This window comes from Talpa europaea (assembly GCF_964194135.1).
Source record: "Talpa europaea genome assembly, chromosome: 7".
NCBI classification, from domain to species: Eukaryota; Metazoa; Chordata; class Mammalia; order Eulipotyphla; family Talpidae; genus Talpa; species Talpa europaea.
Genome location: NC_140074.1, coordinates 34,898,343 through 34,917,936, shown reverse-complemented (window position 1 = coordinate 34,917,936; position 19,594 = coordinate 34,898,343). Strand labels below are relative to the sequence as shown.

The following is a 19,594-nucleotide window of genomic DNA, read 5'->3' as shown; positions in this document are numbered from 1 at the left end:
AGTTTGTAAGAACTTCTGACTGACATCTGAGAAAAGATAAGTGTAATAACTGAATTTCATATGCATAACATAATGATAGAAGAGTGAAAAATGAGTACTGTAATGTATCTAGCTGAACTCTTTTTGCCTTGCTTCCATTTGAATTTACATACTTTGCTGTGTTTTAGATATCCAGTGGCAACAGCATTCACAGCAATCAAAACAAACTTAATACTGAACAAGAACTTTAAATCACATTATTACCAAATATTAAATCAATATTTTATATCATATAACTATAGTTTTTTATGTGTCATTAATGAAATATATGTATTTAAAAGTATTATTGATTTTCATCCTTCTCTCATCTTTTTTTAAAAAGATTTTATTTATTTATTTATACAAGAACCAGGGTACAGGCCAGATGCATAGGAGAGTGAGAGGATTCACCAGAGACAGAGCGGGGAATAGAATATGCAGACTGACAAAAGACACAGCTGAGGGGAGCAGTGGGTGCAGCAGGAGAGGTCTGCAGCGCCATGTGGGACCCTCACCGGCAGGCCAGGATCGAACCAGAGGCTGCGGGCAGCTTCACAGCCCAGCGCTCAACCGCCTGTGCCACCAGGGGAGGCCCCATCCTTCTCTTATCTTACCCTTCCCTTTTCAATCATTTTATTTCTGGTTCTTACATTACAAAGATTAAGATCTTCAGTACAAAAGTCAGTGGAAATTCACTTTTGTCATTAGAGAGCATTTTTATGAATGTGGAACAATTTACATACAATGAAACACTCATTTTAAATGTACAGTTTAATGTGTTTTAGTAAATATTATGTACTCATGTAACACTACACCAATCAAGATAAAGAAAATACCCATTATCCCCAAATTGCCTTCATGCCTATTTATAGTCAATCCCTTCTCCCTTCATTTGGCTCCATCACCACGCTCAGGCAACCACTGATCTGCTTTCTATTCCTATATTAGCTTTGCCTATTTTAGAATTTATTACAAATAAATTTACATGCCCTTTGTAATGATTTCTTTTACTCAGCACCCATATAATTATGTGTATTAGTAGTTCATTCATTTTTACTGCTTAATAATCCGTCACTGTTGGGATACACAGTCATGTGCGGCCTAAGCCCTGGGATACATTTTGAGAAACACATGCTCTTCATGCAAACATCATAGAGTAGGGCCTCCCCGGTGGCGCAGCGGTTGAGCGCTGGGTTGCGAAGCTGCCCGCAGCCTCTGCGGCGCCGGTTCGATCCCCGGCTGCTCCCCGGCCACCGGAGGAGGGTCCCACATGGTGCGCGGACCTCTCCTGCCGCCCGCTGCTCCCCTCAGCAGTGTACTTCGGTCCTTCTGCCTGCTCTGCTCCCCGCTCTGGCTCTGGTGAATTCTCTCACCCTCCCGCGTCTGACTGTACCCAGTGCATGTATAAACAAAACAAACAAACAAATAAATAAATAAATAAAACATGCCTCTATTAAAAAAAATTAAAAAAAAAAAAAACAAACATCATAGAGTCTAGTCACACAAGCCCAGATGGTATGGTCTGCTCACAGCGAGGCTACATGGCACAGCCTGCTGGGACCACCACTGTATATGTGGTCCATTGTTGACCAAAAAGTCATTCAGCAACTCACAACTGTACTACAATGGCCTTGTCATTTCATGTGTTGATGGACATTTGGATTGCTTCTGGGTTTTCACATACAAATTTCTGTGTGAATACAATACTTTTATTTCTCTTAGGTAAATGCCAAGGAATGAAATTGTTGGGTTATAGGAAGAATGCACTTAACTACCCAAATGCTTTTGAAAGTTCTTGTGTCCTTTCACAGTTCAATCAACAATGTCTGAGCATTGCTCTAGCTCATTTGTTTTCATAATCTTGGAAGTTTTAGTAATTTGTGAGTGTATAGTGGTATCTTATTTTAACTTTAGAGCATGTTATATATGAAATGAGTACAGTAGCATATATATTGTTTTCAAAAAATCAATCAATAGCTAAAAATGTTTACCATTCATACACCCACCAAAATCTTGCAGATGCATACACATGCTGATGACCAGATCCCTGCGTTAAGGATTGGTCGCTCCAACACCTAGCAATATGCTTTATGCGAGGCTTCCTATGGAACTTTTGAGGTTTAAAATATTATAATTTTAATAAGAGTTCAGGAAGGGGAGAGACAATTTCCTGCTTTCAATTTTAAGTCTGGTACCTGTGCTTCTGGGGCAGCGGGGAGACTGTGCTGCATGTTTCACTCCAGTATTCCATCCCTTGAAGGACCAGCTTTCGTTTCATCCATGATTGGAGTTCATTTGCACAGAGGGTGATCCTAAAGAAAAACATGTTTCCCCTTCCAGCACTGCCCCAGGAGGCAGCTGGGCCCCAGCAGTTTCTTGGACACTTTACTTGCTATTCACACTAAAGTTTAGGGACACTCATCTGTCATTTCATGCCTTGTTGGCAGAAGAGCTGCCATGCAAATACCAAGAAACCTCAGCGTAAGTTTGTTTCAAGCAGGTCAGATGCCCCGTAATATACCTGTTGTGATAGTTTAATCAGAGAATCATGAGATATTACTGCTTCTGCCGAGATGAACACACTGTTTCTTCTCAAGAAGAGCTTTTCTTTCAGATAGCTATTAGGCGGTTGAATGAGGAACTGTACAAAAGAAATGCTGGCTCCTTATGGTCTTTCAGATCATTAAAAAGTCACCCAGGTGGCAAAACCATTTATCATTTCCTCAGCTACAGTAGATGAAAGAGCAAGATTGGACACCAATCTGAGGCTACATGACAGCCCAGAGAGAATGCGGATTCATCAATTCCATGGAAAATAAAGAGTCAAAGTGACTACTTAGTATTGTGTAGAGAAGCCAACCTGTTGATTTGACTGGGTAGTTTGCTCTTCAGACATTGGTCTTGTCTTGAAGAGTGTCATACAGCCAAATACTGCTTTATTTATCTTTTCCTACAGGGTGAAACTCATAGTTACCAGGAATTGACCAAGAAGAGTAAAGTTGGCATGGGGACAAGTGTGAAAAGCAAATTCACTATTAAGTTTGAAGGCAGTTGTAAGACATCAAGATTACTAGCAATAATTAGTAACCAAACACTTAAAGGTTCTTTATTTTCATTTCCTGAGAAAATGATGCCTTTCTTATTTGGTGAATTTAAGACAACCTGTCTCATCTACCCTGCTCTGCAGCCAAACTAGTGTGTGGTATAATAACAACTCCTCAATATGTAGGTGCCAAGGCAGAAAAATGCTTTAAGTCAACAAGCACTTGGTGCAAACGTATAGCTTGTCTTCTTCATTTATTTATTTATTTTTAAAGATTTATTTATTTATTTATTTATTTATTTATTTATTTATACAAGCACCAGGTACAGTCAGAAGCGCGGGAGGGTGAGAGAATTCACCAGAGTCAGAGCGGGGAGCAGAACAGACAGACTGATGAAATAAACTGCTAAGGGGAGCAGCGAGTGGCAGGAGAGGTCTGCGCGCCATGTGGGACCCTCACCCAGTGGCCAGGGATTGAACAGGCGCTGCAGAGGCTGCGGTCGGCTTCTCAACCCAGGGCTCAACTGCTGCGCCACCGAGGAGGCCCTAACTTGTTTTCTTTAATAAAGAGCCCAGAATCAAACCAGCCCTCACAAGGGGGCCGAGGGCAGCCACGTACAGTGAGGTAAAGAGAGGGATGGCAAAGAGGTGAGGGACTTTGAGTTAAGACCATAGTTGAAGGACAGTAGTTGTGGGAAGCTGCAAAGTGAGTTAAGGAGTTGCTTGCACCATGGTTTAAATATCAAGATGACAGACATGTCAGTGCTGTAAAAGAAGACAATTTCTCAGGGCAGAAGAAAATCAACTGTGGATTTGGGCAAATGCCATCTGTAAATGGAGGAAATTGGATACCAGTTTCAAAAGATAATTTTTGGCCTTCAGATCCTTCTTCACATAAAAGTTGATCCAAATGCCCAGTAAATAAAACTCTTGTAACCCTCATGGAAATGCAGATCTAAACTATAATGAGATTACACCTTACATTTGTTAGGATAGCTATTTCCAAAAACTGGCAACTGTTGGTGAGGATATAGAAAAATTGCAACCCTTATACACAGTTAGTGTAATGACACAGAATGACACAGACACAGAATGACACAGACACCACGGAAAACAACGTGGGGTTCCCACAAAAAAAAAATTAAAGCTAGAACTACCATGTGACCTATCAACCCCACTCTGAGTATTTATCCAGAAGAACTGAAATCAGGATCTGAAGGACGTGAAGCTGCACTCCCATGTTTACTACAGCATTATTCACTTTGGTCAAGATATGGAAATAACCCAATGTCCACTGATAGGTGAATGGATACAGGGTTCTATATATATATATATACACACATATAGGGTCTCTTTGGTGTACCTTTCAAAAAAAATTGTGGGTAATCTCTTTCAGACAGTTTCATCTCTGATATTATGTAATATCAGTGGTTCTCAAAGTGTGGCCTATACTCAATAAGAAGCATCATTATCAGTAGAATTTAGTGGCAATGCAAATTCTCAGACAACGTCCCATACTTACTAAATCAGATATTCTGTGTTAGAGATACCCTGCAGGAGAGCCTGATATGTCCTGTTTGAGAGTATTATTTCTTGAAGCTGAAGAGGTTGCGTTGTCTCTGAGCAGTCACCAATAGTGAGGCTATCCAGGGAGAACACAGTAGATTTGAATGAGCAAAGTAAATACCTATTGGGAAAGGATTCAGGGTCAGCTATGAATTTCCCCTGAGAACTGGATTTCAGTCCGCAGAATTTTGAAAAGAATTGGCAATGATGTGAAGTCTCTGTGTCTTATAATGTTTGGGCTTTCAAAACTAAACTTCTCTATTTGGTAATAAAATTTCAAAAAGCAGTTTACACACATTCTTGGAAAATGTGCTCTACAGGGCCTCACACTTCCCACTGTTGCCTGGTGACCTCCCTCTTGCTATCTGTTCAACTTATTAGCATAGAGACATGGATGAAATGAGGGCCCATAAAGACATTGACGATAAAATGATGACAGTAACAATAGCTAGAGGATGTCAGGCACTGTGCTCATTTTTATGTGAATTTTCTCATTTAATCCTCGTAATATCTTCATAAGGGATTACGACTATCTACAATTTTAGAGATGAAGAAAATGAGGTAGAGAAAGGTCAAGTAACTTGCTTTGGTAGGCAGAATAATGCTTCTCTTTCCATTCCCACCCCCCAAATATGCCCATGTCCTAAATCCTGAGAAGTGTGAATATGCTACTTTATACAGCAAAAGAACTTTCAAGGTTATTGAGATAGGAGATTACACTGGATTACCTCGGGGAACCAATATAATCACAAGTATCTTTATAAGAGGGTGAGAATAGAGAGGAAGACATGATGATGGAAACAGAAGGCAGAGTGATGCAGCTATCAGCCCAGTGTGCAGGCAGTCTCTAAAGGCTGAAAAAGGCAGGAACAAAATCTTTCCCTAGAGTCTCCAGAAAGGACAGTTTTGTGACAATTTGATTTTAGCCCCATAAGACCCATATAGTATTTCTATCCTCCCAAACTGTAAGGAAACACATTTGCATTGTTTTAAGCCACTGGCTTTATGTTAACTTGTCATCACAGCTTTAGGAAACTAACACACTTGTCAAGGTCACACAGCCACTAGGCCATAGAGCAAGGATATAACCTCACACTATCTGATTCCAGAACTTGCACCCTCAATTCTAACTATGGCAAAAGTTTTTAGGGTCTAGCCTACACGGAACTGAATGTTGAATGAGAATAGGAGGCAATAAGTCAGAATCAAGAAGGGGTCTGCTTTCCTGGTTGGAGTTTTGTAGTTAATGGGGTGGCATTCTACATGGACTACCTCAAACTGCTTATCTGTAAAGTGCATTACTGATTTTGCCCAATGGGAGAATGTCTGATTCTTACATGACAGATCTGAATGCCTGTTTAAGAGCTTCACAGTATGTTTCTTAAAAAGAGAAATAGGGTTTTTTCTCCTGGTTCATGGGTGAACTATTTACACCCATGAATAACAGAAGTTACACTTGGATAGTCAAGAAGAATTGGGACTCATGTCCTAGCTTCAGGACTGAACTTCTCTAAGGTTCTTCTTTATTTGTAATGTAGGAATGATATTATCTATTCCAAGCATTTCACAGACTCTTCCTAAAGATCTATGAGTTTATAGATGTGGAAATGCATCCTAAATTCTAAACCTTCATCTGTGCAAAATGCTTATTATTGTTTTTTTAACAGATTCCTTACTGCCACCTTTTAACTTCATTTTCAGTGTAAAAATAAAAAGCGTTGATGGGCTGGATGGAATTTTGTGACTCAGGCATTTGGTGTCTGTGGGAGAGTGAGAAGGAAGTAGAAGTTAGCACTGGGAGATACTAAAGAAGCTAGAGAAAATGCTAGCTCAAAGAGTTGAAACCAGGATAAACTCCTATCAGAAAACTTCAAAATGCATGACTTTCTGATGTTCAAAATTAAAAATTACCAGCACCCTTTCCAACAACTGTCCTTCAAAGAATTTGTGAAGAGGTTATCAACACATTTAAGACAGGGGATCCTATGAGAACCTAAGGGTTTTTAAAAATTTCATTGCTGGAAGTAAGAGGTAAACAATGAAGAAAGGAGCATTTCATTTCTTCTCAATCTTTATGATTCAATTCAAATTGCATTTCTTCTCTAAAGACTTCACTAATCAGCCCAGCCCATGGGAACTGTTCCTGTAGTGGCACTTCATCAGATGCTTTTGGTGTCATAGTCTTGTGTCAAGAATTCCACTTGTTTGAAATCCAGTTGGATTACATGACTTGAAGGAAAGACCAAATTTCCTATGTTGCCTTGTGTCTTCACAGCAGTTAGAATAGGACAAAACACATCAGATCAGGTGATATATTTGGCTTCTAGAAAGTTTGTGCTCACATTTAGAGCACACATAACAAATCAACCTGTGGTCTAAGATTTTAGTATGATCCCATTTGCTTTATCACTTCTATTTTCCTCCTTAATTTACTATTAATCTTTATTTTACATCAGCTTCCAGTCTGGAGCCCAAAGTTAGGATCCTAAATTTAAATCTTGTACTACTTTCTTTTTTTTGTTTGTTTGTTTTTTTTCCTCCTTTTTTTTTAAATAATAAATTTTATTTTTATATTCCCCATACAATTGCAACCCCCCCATTCCGACCCCAAAAATCTTGTACTACTTTCTATGGTGTATCATGCATTTCCTTCCTTCTAGACCAGGGCACTCATTCCCCCCATGGCTGGCAGATGATGGCTCAGTTGAGTTTCATTCTATGAGCTTCCCTCATCCCAAGAGAGTCACCTTACCCAGTGTCACACATCCTGCCAAAAATGGCCCCCAGAAATATAATTTGGGTGAAAGAAGAAACATATAGAAGAATACATACATTATTATGCCATTTATGGGAAGTTCATAAAGGATTTGATTTTAGGGATAGAAACATGTCACAAAAAATCATGAAAAATTACAAGAGAATGATATATAATTCTTAAAAATGAGTTAGAATTAGAGAAACAATTTTACAAAAAAATGCAAATATCTATATATTAAAAAGTGTGGACCATAAAGGCCTTTGCCTCAAGGTAGTTCAACTTCTCTGATGCCCCAACTCAAGAACCCCTATGGAGCTGGCTGAGTCCTTTATTACTACTTTATCACAGCTTAACTCCTTCCTCTATCCAATCCTGTCCTGCTTCCTTCACCTCCCCCTGAATAGGCTCCTGAGAACTCACTGTATAAACTTCCTGTATATAAGTCTCTGCACCAGAGTCTGTTTCTTAAGGAACATGTTCTAAGACAGATCTTTCACATAACTAAGGGAAAGATAAACAATGATCACAGCAAAAAGAACGAGGGAGTGCTGCCTCATCTAACTATTTGGCCCTGGCTCACATTATCTGGCAAGGAACATAGCCATCAGCCTGGCTATCACAGGCCAGAAGAGGAAGGTGTGGCCACCTGTGACCTCTCATGAGTGTTGTCCATTAGAACTTCTTGCAACGATGGACATATTCTATATCTACATTCTCCAATATGATGGCTATTAGCCACTTATGATTCCTGAGCTCTTGAAATATAGCTAAGTATAAGCAGTCACATGTTGGCTACCATTCTGGACAGATCAGTCCTAGATTATGAACTTAGCAGGTCTAGAAAGATAGCACCACAATAATTCTGTTTCTATCTGCCTATATTTCTACCATCCTGTGACCCAGAAACATTTGGTCTGATTGCTTAAAAGTCATTCTTATGAGGCATAATATAGGAACCATGTACTCATGAAGTCTAATTATTAAGTGATCATGGGCATTGTTAAACCTACATATCAGAGAGTTTTGCTGTAAGTTGATTACAACACAGAACTCTATTTATGATTGCTCACTCTGGGCCTTCAAGAAGTTTATCATCTAGATGGAGATGCATGATATGTATTTGTACACAAATTTAAATCAAGGAATACCTCCTACATGACACTATATGTCTGGAAATTTGATAAATTCTTTTCTTCTTTTCCATTTGGTGTGTTGGATCTGGGGATTACAGCTTTATATTTCAGATATAAGAAAGGGCAAAAGAGAGCAGGAGATAGCTGCCAGCTTGAGACAGGCAGGCTCATAGGTTGGGAACCCATGAGAGACCTTTAGTTCTGCTCTATTCCTTAGACAAGGAGAATCTCTTATTACTGACCCAGAAATGTCATCTGGGGGCCAGGGTAACCACACAGCACTGAACATGCGAAGTTCAAGGCCATTGCAAAAAATGACTCAATGTTCATGCCCTCCAGACAAGGAGTTATTCAAGTTATCATGTCATCAGAGGGTCAGCTCCTTCACAATCAGGCTGGGCCACTGAATGCAACTGAATTGAATTCAAAGCAATCTGAAAATACTCCATTTACTTAAACCCCAGAAGGCTGGCATGAGAAGAAGAATCCAGACACAGGCAATGGTAGTTAAATTTGTACATTTTTCTTTCTTGTTGCAATTTTATCTTTTCCAAGCAATTTAATGAAGACTCCAGAGGAAAGAATTAAATGTCTGCTGGTTCAATTACCAAATAATGAAAAGGTCAAAAGGAGCACCATACACTGTGTGCCGAGCTGCTATAAAAGTCTATCCTTAGAGTGAAAATCTTTTGTGTGCTGTTCACACTCGCATTTTGCCACCCAAAAACTGTACAGATGAGTGTTAGAGTAAGAAGCAGAGATGAGGAGTTGTCCTGCAAAGGGTGAAAGGTCCTTAGCCCATGGGGAGCATCTCATGACACCCACGCAGGAGCCAGGGCTGTGGTTTTCATCAGGAGACAGAAGCTGCAGTTAAATTCATCCTTTGAGAAGATTCTAATCATTCTTGTCCCTGAATGCATTTTTAACCAGCCTGTCCTTAGGACCACATGCAGGGAAGGCCTCCTGGGCAAAAGAGACTTTCCAGCAAGGATTTCAAGGACTCCCAGTCTTGACAGAATTTGGAAAGCCACTCTTTCCCTCAACTTGCCCCAGCTGTGCAAAAAAAAAAAAAAAAAAAGAAAAAAAAGAAAAGGATTATGGTGATACAAACATCCTCTACTGAAATTAAAACCAAAGATAAAAATGAGACACGTTGGAATGCATGAGAACTTGTTTTTAGTGCTTTAAAATAAATCTCCCTGGAAAAACTATGCAAGGCAAGAGGCAGTTTAAAAAAAGAGTTCTTTTCACCTCAACACCCATGGTAACAGTCTCTCTATTCATGCCGGGGGCTCCCCACCACATTTTCATCAGAACATGGACTCAATGAACAAGTTATTACTGCTTTTTTCACATTTAAATTAAATTATTTTTTGGTTGCAAAGGAAATGTTTTCATTCCTGGGAAATATACACTGAAAAATTTAAGGATAAAGGGCTATGATGTATATATCTGGCCCATAAAACTAAGTATATGTATATATATCTAATTCTAGCTCCATATATATGTAAATATATCTATGCAGACATATGTGTGTATATATTTGTGTGTGTGTGTGTGTGTGGTGAAAGAGGAACAAGAGTAAGCGATAAAGGAAATGGGGTAAAATGTGAATAATAGGTGAATCTAGACAAAGAAAATTTGGATAGCTTTGAACAGCTTTTATTTTTACAACTTAACTGTAAGTTTGAAATTATATGAGCTGTTGGAAGTAAAGTAAAAGAGTTCAATAGTTTTAAAAGTTTTAAAATACTTTAAGAAGCTTCAAAGCCTTAACATTTTAAGTTCTTTCCCCTTTCTTTTCTGGTTTGGCTTCTTGTTTGAGCTCCTTATAATGATGCAGCAGCCACACTGGGTAAAAGTGTCTGTGAGGGTCAGCCCACTCTGAGAGGAGGCAACGATCCTGCTGATGTGTTTAATCAGGATAAGAATTCTCTTGGAGAAACCAATCAGTGAGACAGTTCCAGAATGACTCCTCCCATGGTGTCTGGTGATTGTTGAGAGTTTATGCTGGGGTTGGAAACAGAACTATGACTATGGAGTACAAGAATCTGTTTAGTCAATTTCTCTCTTTATTCCCTTAATAGTATGACCAAGGTCATTAGATTTTTAAGGTTTTAAAAATAGCTATGTAATGTGTCTCAGACTACCTAAAACATGAAAAATAAATTAAACTCATAACACTAAATAAGAAAAAGAAAATATTATATATATATATACACACACACACACACTATATACACATATATATGTGTAAATATATATATATGCCTAACACAAGAGATAACAGGGTCATTCCCTTATTAGAACAGACACTCTTTGAATACTGCAGCAGATACTAATCATTACACCTATATTCCTCAACAGAAAGAACTGTGGGATGTGATTAAATGAAGAGTAAATAAATGAATTTAAATGAATGAACAGCACATGAGACAAAGTTGTAAACAAAATTTCTGATCTTTAAGAATGCGTTTTAAGATTTATTAAAATCGAAGCAGAGGCATTTTTATGTATGGGGTTCTCTCTATATTAGTTTATAGCCTCCTCTTCTCTATTCTTATTGAGAAATCCATCATTATTGTTCACTAGGACCATAAAGAAACAGAAAATATGAGGTAAGAACTGGGAGAAGATTTCCATACATATAACTGAATCAGATTAGTATTATCCAGAATAAAGAAATTATTTCCTATAAATAAATTAGTAATACAAAAACAATTCAAAAGAAAAAATTTCAAAAATCTTAAACAGGTATTTTAGAGAAGAGAAACCAAAATAGCCAAAACACTTTGAAAAGATGCTCAACGGGTCATTAATAAGCAGAAAACACAAATTAAAGCCCTACATATACTGCCATTAACATCAGATTGGCAGTAATCCCAAAGCCTGACAATATCAAGAGTAGACAAAGCTGTATACCACTGGCAGCAGTGAAAACTGGTACAACCACTTTGGAAAACAATTTGGCATATCTGTAGAATGAAGTTGAAGGTATGCATGCTCTTTGACCCAACAATTCTGTCAGATACATTCTGAGAAACTCTCGCAAAGACTTGGTGAGAACTGTGTATAAGGATATTTCTAACAATACTTTCAGAATGGAAGCCATCCGAAGTTTGTCAACAGCACAGCAAACTAACAACTTGAGGAACTTCAGTTCATGGAGCAATATCCAGCATTGAAGAGAAACAACAGCTGTATGTGTATCAACAAAATGGAACATAATGCTGAGTGAACAAAGCTTATGATAGAAGAATACATACATTATGATACCATTTATGGAAATATTTCATAGATGATTTATTTTCAAGGAGAGAAGCATGTCATAAAACTATAAAGAGCAATAACAGAATGATAAACAAAAATTCAAAGATAGTGATAGCCTTGGTTTAGGATCATTTGGAAAGAGATGTGATCAAGGGGACAAGACACATGGACCTTTAAAGAATATGCTAATGGCCTATTTGTTAGAAGAGGCAGTGGGCACAGGTTCACTGTACTGTTATTTTTGGCATTATATAAATTTTAAAAATATGTTTTTGTGTGTACCCAATTTTTTTGGGGGGAATGGTATTTATTATTTTTTAAATCCATTTATCTATTTTTTCTTACAATGTTTGCTTTCTTTTCTCAAATGTAGTCCCCATAGCATTTCCACCACCAATTCACCTGTGCACCCTCTCCATAGTCCCTTGAGCTCTTCCCGCCCTAATTTTGATCCCTTTCCCACCCCCTCCCCTGCAGAATGTCTCTGATTTATAGTTGTCTGTTTATTTTTGTTTTGTTGTGTTGTGGTTTTTGTTGCTGTTATTATTATTTTTCTTTGATCCCCTATATTCCTCCTATAAGTGACCCAATATTTAATAAAAATGATTTTATGATTGGTGAGAAAGCAATTGTCCCAAAATATTTTGCCCAAGACTTGGTTAGACAGAGAGTACAGCAACATGCCAGCCATTAGACCTCCCTGATAGTCTTTCCCTACAAACATGCCCTACTGGTCTACATATCTCTGGTTCGTTTTTGCTCACTCAGTCCAAAAACCTACAATATTGAAGAACTACTAGTTGTCCAGTGTCAGAAGAAAGTTTTACAATGTTCATCAGAAGCAGCAGCTAAACCTTCCTTTGTCATCCTGTTCCTCATTAACATTCATGCCTCCTCGAGGTGTGAATGACAAGTACATTACCCTGTTCACGAGCGAACACGCATACATCCAATCTCTGCAGCTTGATTGGGTTATTATTATATCCAAATATTCCTGAAAGCCATTATTATCTGACTCTTGACTTTGACTTACTCTCTAATATTTGTACACATTTCACAATGTTAATAGAGTGCTATATTTAAAACAAAGCATCTCCCTGTCCTCCAATCAGAACCTGAAACACAGATACCTGTCTGTGTGCTTTTAACTACAACCATGTAATGACAGACCCTAAACAAAAATAAACAAAATAACCTGAGTATGTTGTGCTGCTATTGTCAGTATTTAAAAATAAATTAGCGTAACTCCAGGGCACTCTGACTTCACTTGGTAGACCATAAAAGATAAAAGAAACATTTATCTCCATTCCCCCAACTGCATTCCAGTGGAATGGGAAGAAAGCCATACTACATTTTCAGTATCATGAATTTTTTAAAAATAAGTGTTTTCATATCAACTACGACAGTGAAGTCAGGCTCTTTCAGGAATAACATACAAACAGAAACAAAACAATCAGACTAGTAAAAAAGTTCTTTTAAAAGATCAGTCCAGAAAAGTCCATTACCCAGTTCTCTGAAATTTACTGAAGGCCTTGTTAGTAGCTGCTGTAAAAAATATAACCACCTACCTCGGCATATTGTGCCACTGAACTGGCTTCCACTGCATACACTCTCCTAGCGCCAGCCTGCGCGGCGAAGAATGACAGTATTCCTGATCCACAACCAACATCTAGAACAACCTAGAAGAAGACAAAAAAGGGGTGAAAACAAGAACAGGTGGTTGACATTGGTATAGTGCCAACTCTGGGCATTGAGGTCAGACTCACTTAAGTACGTACCTTTAGTATTTACAAGTGGTCTTACCTTGGCCAAGTTATACGTCTCTGTGAGAGTCCTTTCTTCTCATATGATAAAGGGGACTTGTCAGTCCATATTACAAATAATTGGTTTCTTTTTTTTTTAAATTATGGCTACTATTATTATAGTTTATTTGTAAAATGGATTACTTTTAGGACATTTAGGGGCAAGTAGCATGCCATGAATGATCTTGTGCCATCAAATCTGTCAGCAAGAATAATATAAAAGTCTGAAATAATTTCTTAAATGAGATATATGTATATATTCCAAAAGAACTGGTGATAAAGTCTTGAAATCACAAATAGGAGGCGTGTGCTTTTTCACCCATCCACAAAGCTGGGGAGGCTTATCTGAAGTGTAGGAAGGCATTAAGGTCGTAGATGGGAAGAGCTTACTGTAACTTTTCATCTACTATCTGTATGTAGACCTGACACTTAAATAAAGAAAACTACCATTTACTTGGCAAAAAGGAGCCAATACTCAGACCTGTGTGCTCTCAGAGGCAAGGGATGGATGGTATGTATTGGGATCTCTAACTCCACCACTGCGAATCTCAGTCTGCTTTTTGAAATGTCAGGTTATTGGTTTCTAGCTCACTAGTGACTTTCATTCTTAGCACCCTAGCTTTCAGCAAGTATTTTCCTTGGCTCTAAATCATCACAGTAAATATATAAATAATAGTATTTCTATGCCCACTTTATAGAAGAGAAAACTGAAAATCAGACTTTGAACAATCAGCCCAAGTTTATCTAGAGATAAGTAGGCGAGCTAAGAGTTGACATTTCTGTCTTTCAGGCTTATGTTCCATAAAATCATACATTGCTTACTAAATTCAATCTTGATAAATCTGACATTTTAACACAGCAATCCCAATAAGCAATGTTTGACAAGGAAATAAAATCTTACTTTCTGTAGGAAAATTTAGAAAAGTTTTTTTTTTTTCACTTTGATAGCAGGAAAATTTTCCCCCAAAATAGGAAATATCAAGAGGTTGTGTGTGTGTTCTAACTGCAATATCATACTGTGCTGACACAGATACTGTGCCATTATTCTAAGAGAACATGCTGTTAGTAATGGGTTCACAGTGCTCACTTATATTAATTCTAAGCTGTGGCTGTATTCCATATGGCTTCCTAGGGTTTGGGTAATTAGGAGCATTACCAATTTAAAATGTCACCTAGTCTCCGGAACTGGTTGTCAGGCTGCCTATACTTTTAGAAATACCAATATTCACTTCTCCTCATCCTCCCCATAAAATACATCATGTTCACATGGCCCTGGTCCATTACAAAATGCCCATGACTGATGTTAAGGAGTGGAGGACATTAAGTTGGAGAGTACAATCTGTTGTTCCTAAGAAAGATGTGCCACATTCAGAAGAACTTTCCAAGGCTTCTTTAATTAAAAATATAATACCTTAGATTCCACGTTTAGTTCACAGTATGGATGCAAAATCAGGAGGATGGAAATTGCACCTCCTTACTCTGCTGACAGATACCCTAGAGAGGGATGGATGGAGCTCTCTGTCTATTTTTTTAGGGTTTTATGAGGCACATCATAGAACAGCATTTTCAGTTCTTGATCCTGAAGACCAAAAACCAAAGAAATGCTTTACCACTAAAAGAGAGACAGAGGAGAAAGGAGAAAGGGACCAAGAAGGGAGGAAAAATGACATCATCCAGCTTGTGCTAAATTAGTCTATTGGGGGGAGGATACTTTGATAGACCCACACCATTATCTAGAAAAGTGAAAAATTACAAACTCAGGTAATTTTCCAAAACCTTATTTCAATACTGAATTTCAAGCCCAAATAACTTCTTCTGTTTGGCCATTTCAAAACAGAGCCCACGCCTGAAAAGAAATCATTTGATGTTTTTGCTAGTATTAGATAGATAATCCCATCTGCCTCCTGAGTGTCTGTATATTAAATAAGTTAACAAGTGAATTTTGAGTTGTGAGGCTGGTAAGAAAGGGTGAGAAAGGAGAGGGATGTTTTGCCTTGTCTACATAAGCCATGCAATGTTGCAAACAAAGCTGTGGAGGGCTGAGAATAAATCTTCTGGTGAAAAACCAACGGTCAGGGCAAATACTTAGGTTCTAATGAAAATATACTACGTCAGACCTTTCCAGCTGCCGTTTCTAAGACTGCAGGAGAAGAAAGAACATTAGCACATATAATTCTGTTACACTTTCTTACATGGCACCTTACAAAGCCTTGGGGCTACCTCTAATTGTATTTCCTATTCCATACAGGAGATTCTATTGAGCCCATTTTTTATCCTACCACTGTTAACAATCACAAAAACTGGGCATCTGAAGACTTTGGCAGACATTAAGTTATACTTTCATGTCCCTGGGAAAGTATCTCCCCTCAGGCAGAGGCAAAAAGAGAATAAAATCCCCTTGTATCTATAATGTAATTTGCAGTTTCCAAAGGATGCTCCTGACACTGTCTATTTGACCCTTGTGCCTCTCTGGGGTGGAGATAACACAGTACTGTTCCCATTTATTATTTGGGAAACTGAGGCTCAGAGAAACCAAATTTCCAGACCAAGCTAACGTAACTGGTCAGAGACAGAGCTGGAATGAATATCAAGTGATCAGCTCTCCATACCATTATTGCCTCTTTCTTGCAGCAAAAACAAGAATAAAGGATTATAAGAGATGCAAACATGACCATATAATACACCCCAGCAAACACCTCCAAAGAGTCCACACAGCTGGAGAAGAGCCCACTTTCTTTGCTGTGTTATCCTTAGTCCTGAACTATCCAACAGTGACTGGGTCGTTTTCTGTATTCTCTCCCTTTCTCCCCACAAACCCAAGGCTTGGCAACTGGGTCCCTTTCCTTAGGGGCTCACTCAAATGCAATCTCCTTTGGTGGAAGAAACTAACCTCCCAAGATTAATGCTATCTCAGAGTAGTGCTGTTGAGGAGAAGCTGCCCAGCCAGCACTGCATTTCCCTACCCCACCCCCGTGCTACTTGTGACCATGTGACTAGTTCTGCCCGGTGGAATTTGAGTGTTACTATCAGGCCAACATGGTTAAGGGTCTAGATTATCTTTCCCACATTTTCTGCTCCTTACGCAGTGGTATTTGGAACCATATATTGAAGATAAAAAGAGCCTGAATGACCAGATATTCGGAACATACTGGGCATGGCATGACCAAGGAACAGATTTTATTTTGTTAGATCAAAGAAATATGGGGAGCAATAGTTTAAGTAGTTTGCATACATTGACCAATTTATTTTCTTTGGGTGAAATCCCTTCTCTAATTTTATATCTGAGAAACTCATCCTTTAAGACCCAGCATGGAGGTCACATTTCAGGGGTGCTTCTTCTGACTTCCCCAGTCAGTGTAGGCTGGGCTTCCTGAGGTATGGTACTTAACTCTCTCATAGCACTTATTAGACAGTATTTTATTTTATTTATTTTTTTAATAAATTTTATTGTTATATTCCCCATACAATTGCAGCCCCCCCATTCTGACCCCAATCCCTCCCCTCCCGCCCCCGCCCCCCTAAAAGTGTCTCTGGTTCATACTTTTTTGTTGATTTTGATTTTCACTTTCTTATAGTTATTCATTTTCCTGGTCCCTTATTTAAGTTTTCTAGATTCCTGCTATGAGTGAGACCATCCGGTATTTTTCTTTTTCTTTTTGGCTTATTTCGCTGAGCATGATCCCTTCCAGCGCCATCCATGTTGCTGCAAATTGCATGTGTTTATCTTTTTTGAATGCTGAGTAATATTCCATGGTATATATGTACCACATCTTCTTGATCCAGTCATCTATTTTTGGGCATTTGGGTTGTTCCAAAGCTTAGCTATTGTAAACAATGCTGCTATAAACATAGGGGTGCAGGTGTTCTTTGGAATTGATGTTTCTGTGTCCTTTGGGTAAATACCTAGGAGTGGAATTGCTGGATCATATGGAAGCTCTATGTTTAGTAGGTCCAGAAATCTCCACACAGCTCTCCACAGTGGTTGGACCAGTTTGCACTCCCACCAACAGTGCAGAAGAGTTCCTTTTTCTCCACACCCTCGCCAACATTTGTTGTTGCTAGTTTTTTTAATATGTGCCATTCTCAATGGTGTAAGATGGTATCTCATGGTAGTTTTGATTTGCATTTCCCTGATGACAAGTGATGTTGAACATTTTTTCATATGCCTGTTGGCCATTTGCATTTCCTCTTCAGAGAAGTTTCTTTTAAGCTCTTCTGCCCATTTTTTGACTGGATTATTTTCTTTGTTGTTGTTGAGTCTCATCAGCTCTTTGCAGATTTTTGTGATCAGTCCTTTATCATTAGTGTTGGGTGCAAAAATGTTCTCCCAGTTGGTGGGGTTTCTCTTTGTTTTTGTTATTGTCTCTTTTGCTGTGCAAAAGCTCTTTAATTTGATGTAGTCCCAGCTGTTTATCTTTGCCTTCATTATCACTGCTTTGGGTGATGTGTCTGTAAAGATGTCTTTGATGTGCAAATCACGTAGTGTTTCGCCTATATTTCCTTCTATATATTTTATGGTTTCAGGTCTTATGTCTAGTTCTTTAATCCATTTTGAGTTGATTTTTGTGTATGGTGTGAGGTGGTGGTCAAGCTTCATTCTTTTGCATGTAGCGACCCAGTTTTCAGCACCATTTATTGAACAAACTTTCTTTGCTCCAATGCATATTCTTTGCACCTTTGTCAAAGATTAGTTGACCATAAATCTGTGGGTTTATTTCTGGATTTTCTATTCGATTCCATTGGTCTGTATGTCTGTTCTTGTTCCAATACCATGCAGTTTTGATGATTATGGCTTTGTAGTATAGTTTGAAGTCTGGGAGTGTGATGCCTCCATTCCCTTCTTTTTTTTTCAGGAGAGCTTTGGCTATTCGGGGTTTTTTGTGATTCCATATGAATTTCATCAATAATTGTTCTATTTCTTTGAAGAATGACATTGAAATTTTGATTGGAATAGCATTGAATCTGTATATTGCTTTTGGAAGGATGGCCATTTTAATAATGTTTATTCTTCCAATCCATGAGCAGGGGATGTCTCTCCATTTCTTTATGTCTTCTTCTATTTCTTTTAACAGTGTTTTATAGTTTTCTTTGTATAGGTCCTTTACCTCTTTTGTTAGATTTATTCCCAAATATTTGATTTTTTTTGTTTCAATAACAAAAGGGATGGTCTTTTTGATTTCTTCTTCTTCAGATTTATTGTTTGTGTATAGGAAGGCTACTGACTTTTGCGTGTTGATTTTGTATCCTGCCACTTTACTGAACTGATTGATGAGTTGAATTAGCTTTTCTGTGGAGTTTTTGGGGTTCTCTATGTATAATATCATATCGTCTGCAAATAGTGATAGTTTGACTTCTTCTTTTCCTATTTGGATTCCTTGGATGTCTTTCTCTTGTCTTATTGCCCTGGCTAGGACTTCCAGTATTATATTGAAAAGCAATGGTGAGAGTGGACATCCTTGTCTTGTTCCAGATCTTAATGGAATTGCTTTCAGCTTTTCACCATTGAGAATGATACTTTATCTAGCTTTGGGTGATTGTAGAGTTGTAGGAATTTGTCCATCTCCTCTAGATTGTTAAACTTGTTTCCATATAACTGTTCATAGTAGTTACTGATTATTCTTTTGATTTCTGCTGTGTCCGTTGTGATTTCTCCTCTTTCATTGATGATCCTGTTTATTTGTGCTTTCTCCCTTTTTTCCTTTGTGAGCCTGGCTAGGGGTTTGTCTATTTTATTGATTTTTTCAAAGAACCAGCTCTTGGTTTCATTGATCTTTTGGATTGTTTTTTTAGTTTCAATTTCATTTATTTCTGCTTTGGTTTTTATTATTTCTTTTCTTCTACTGGTTTTGGGGTTTTTTTGTTGTTCTTTTTCTAGATCTTTGAGCTTTGAGATTAGGTTGTTTCTTTGCGTTCTTTCTTGTTTCTTGATGTGAGCTTCTATTGCTATATATTTTCCTCTTATTACTGCTTTTGCTGCATCCCATACATTTAGGATATTGGTGTC

The 19,594-nt window shown here is 38.2% G+C and overlaps 1 protein-coding gene across 1 annotated transcript in view; it reads right to left on the bottom strand.

Annotated features, from left to right (window-relative positions):
- LOC311172851 (histone-arginine methyltransferase CARM1-like) overlaps positions 1 to 19,594 on the bottom strand; it is a gene marked incomplete at its 3' end in the record, with an annotated part of 104,552 nt that overhangs the window by 64,549 nt on the left and 20,409 nt on the right. Inside the window, exon 2 of the mRNA XM_084236384.1 lies at positions 13,357 to 13,467. Within this exon, the coding sequence (XP_084092510.1) occupies positions 13,357 to 13,467 (111 nt within the window). The remainder of the gene's footprint in view (positions 1 to 13,356; positions 13,468 to 19,594) is intronic.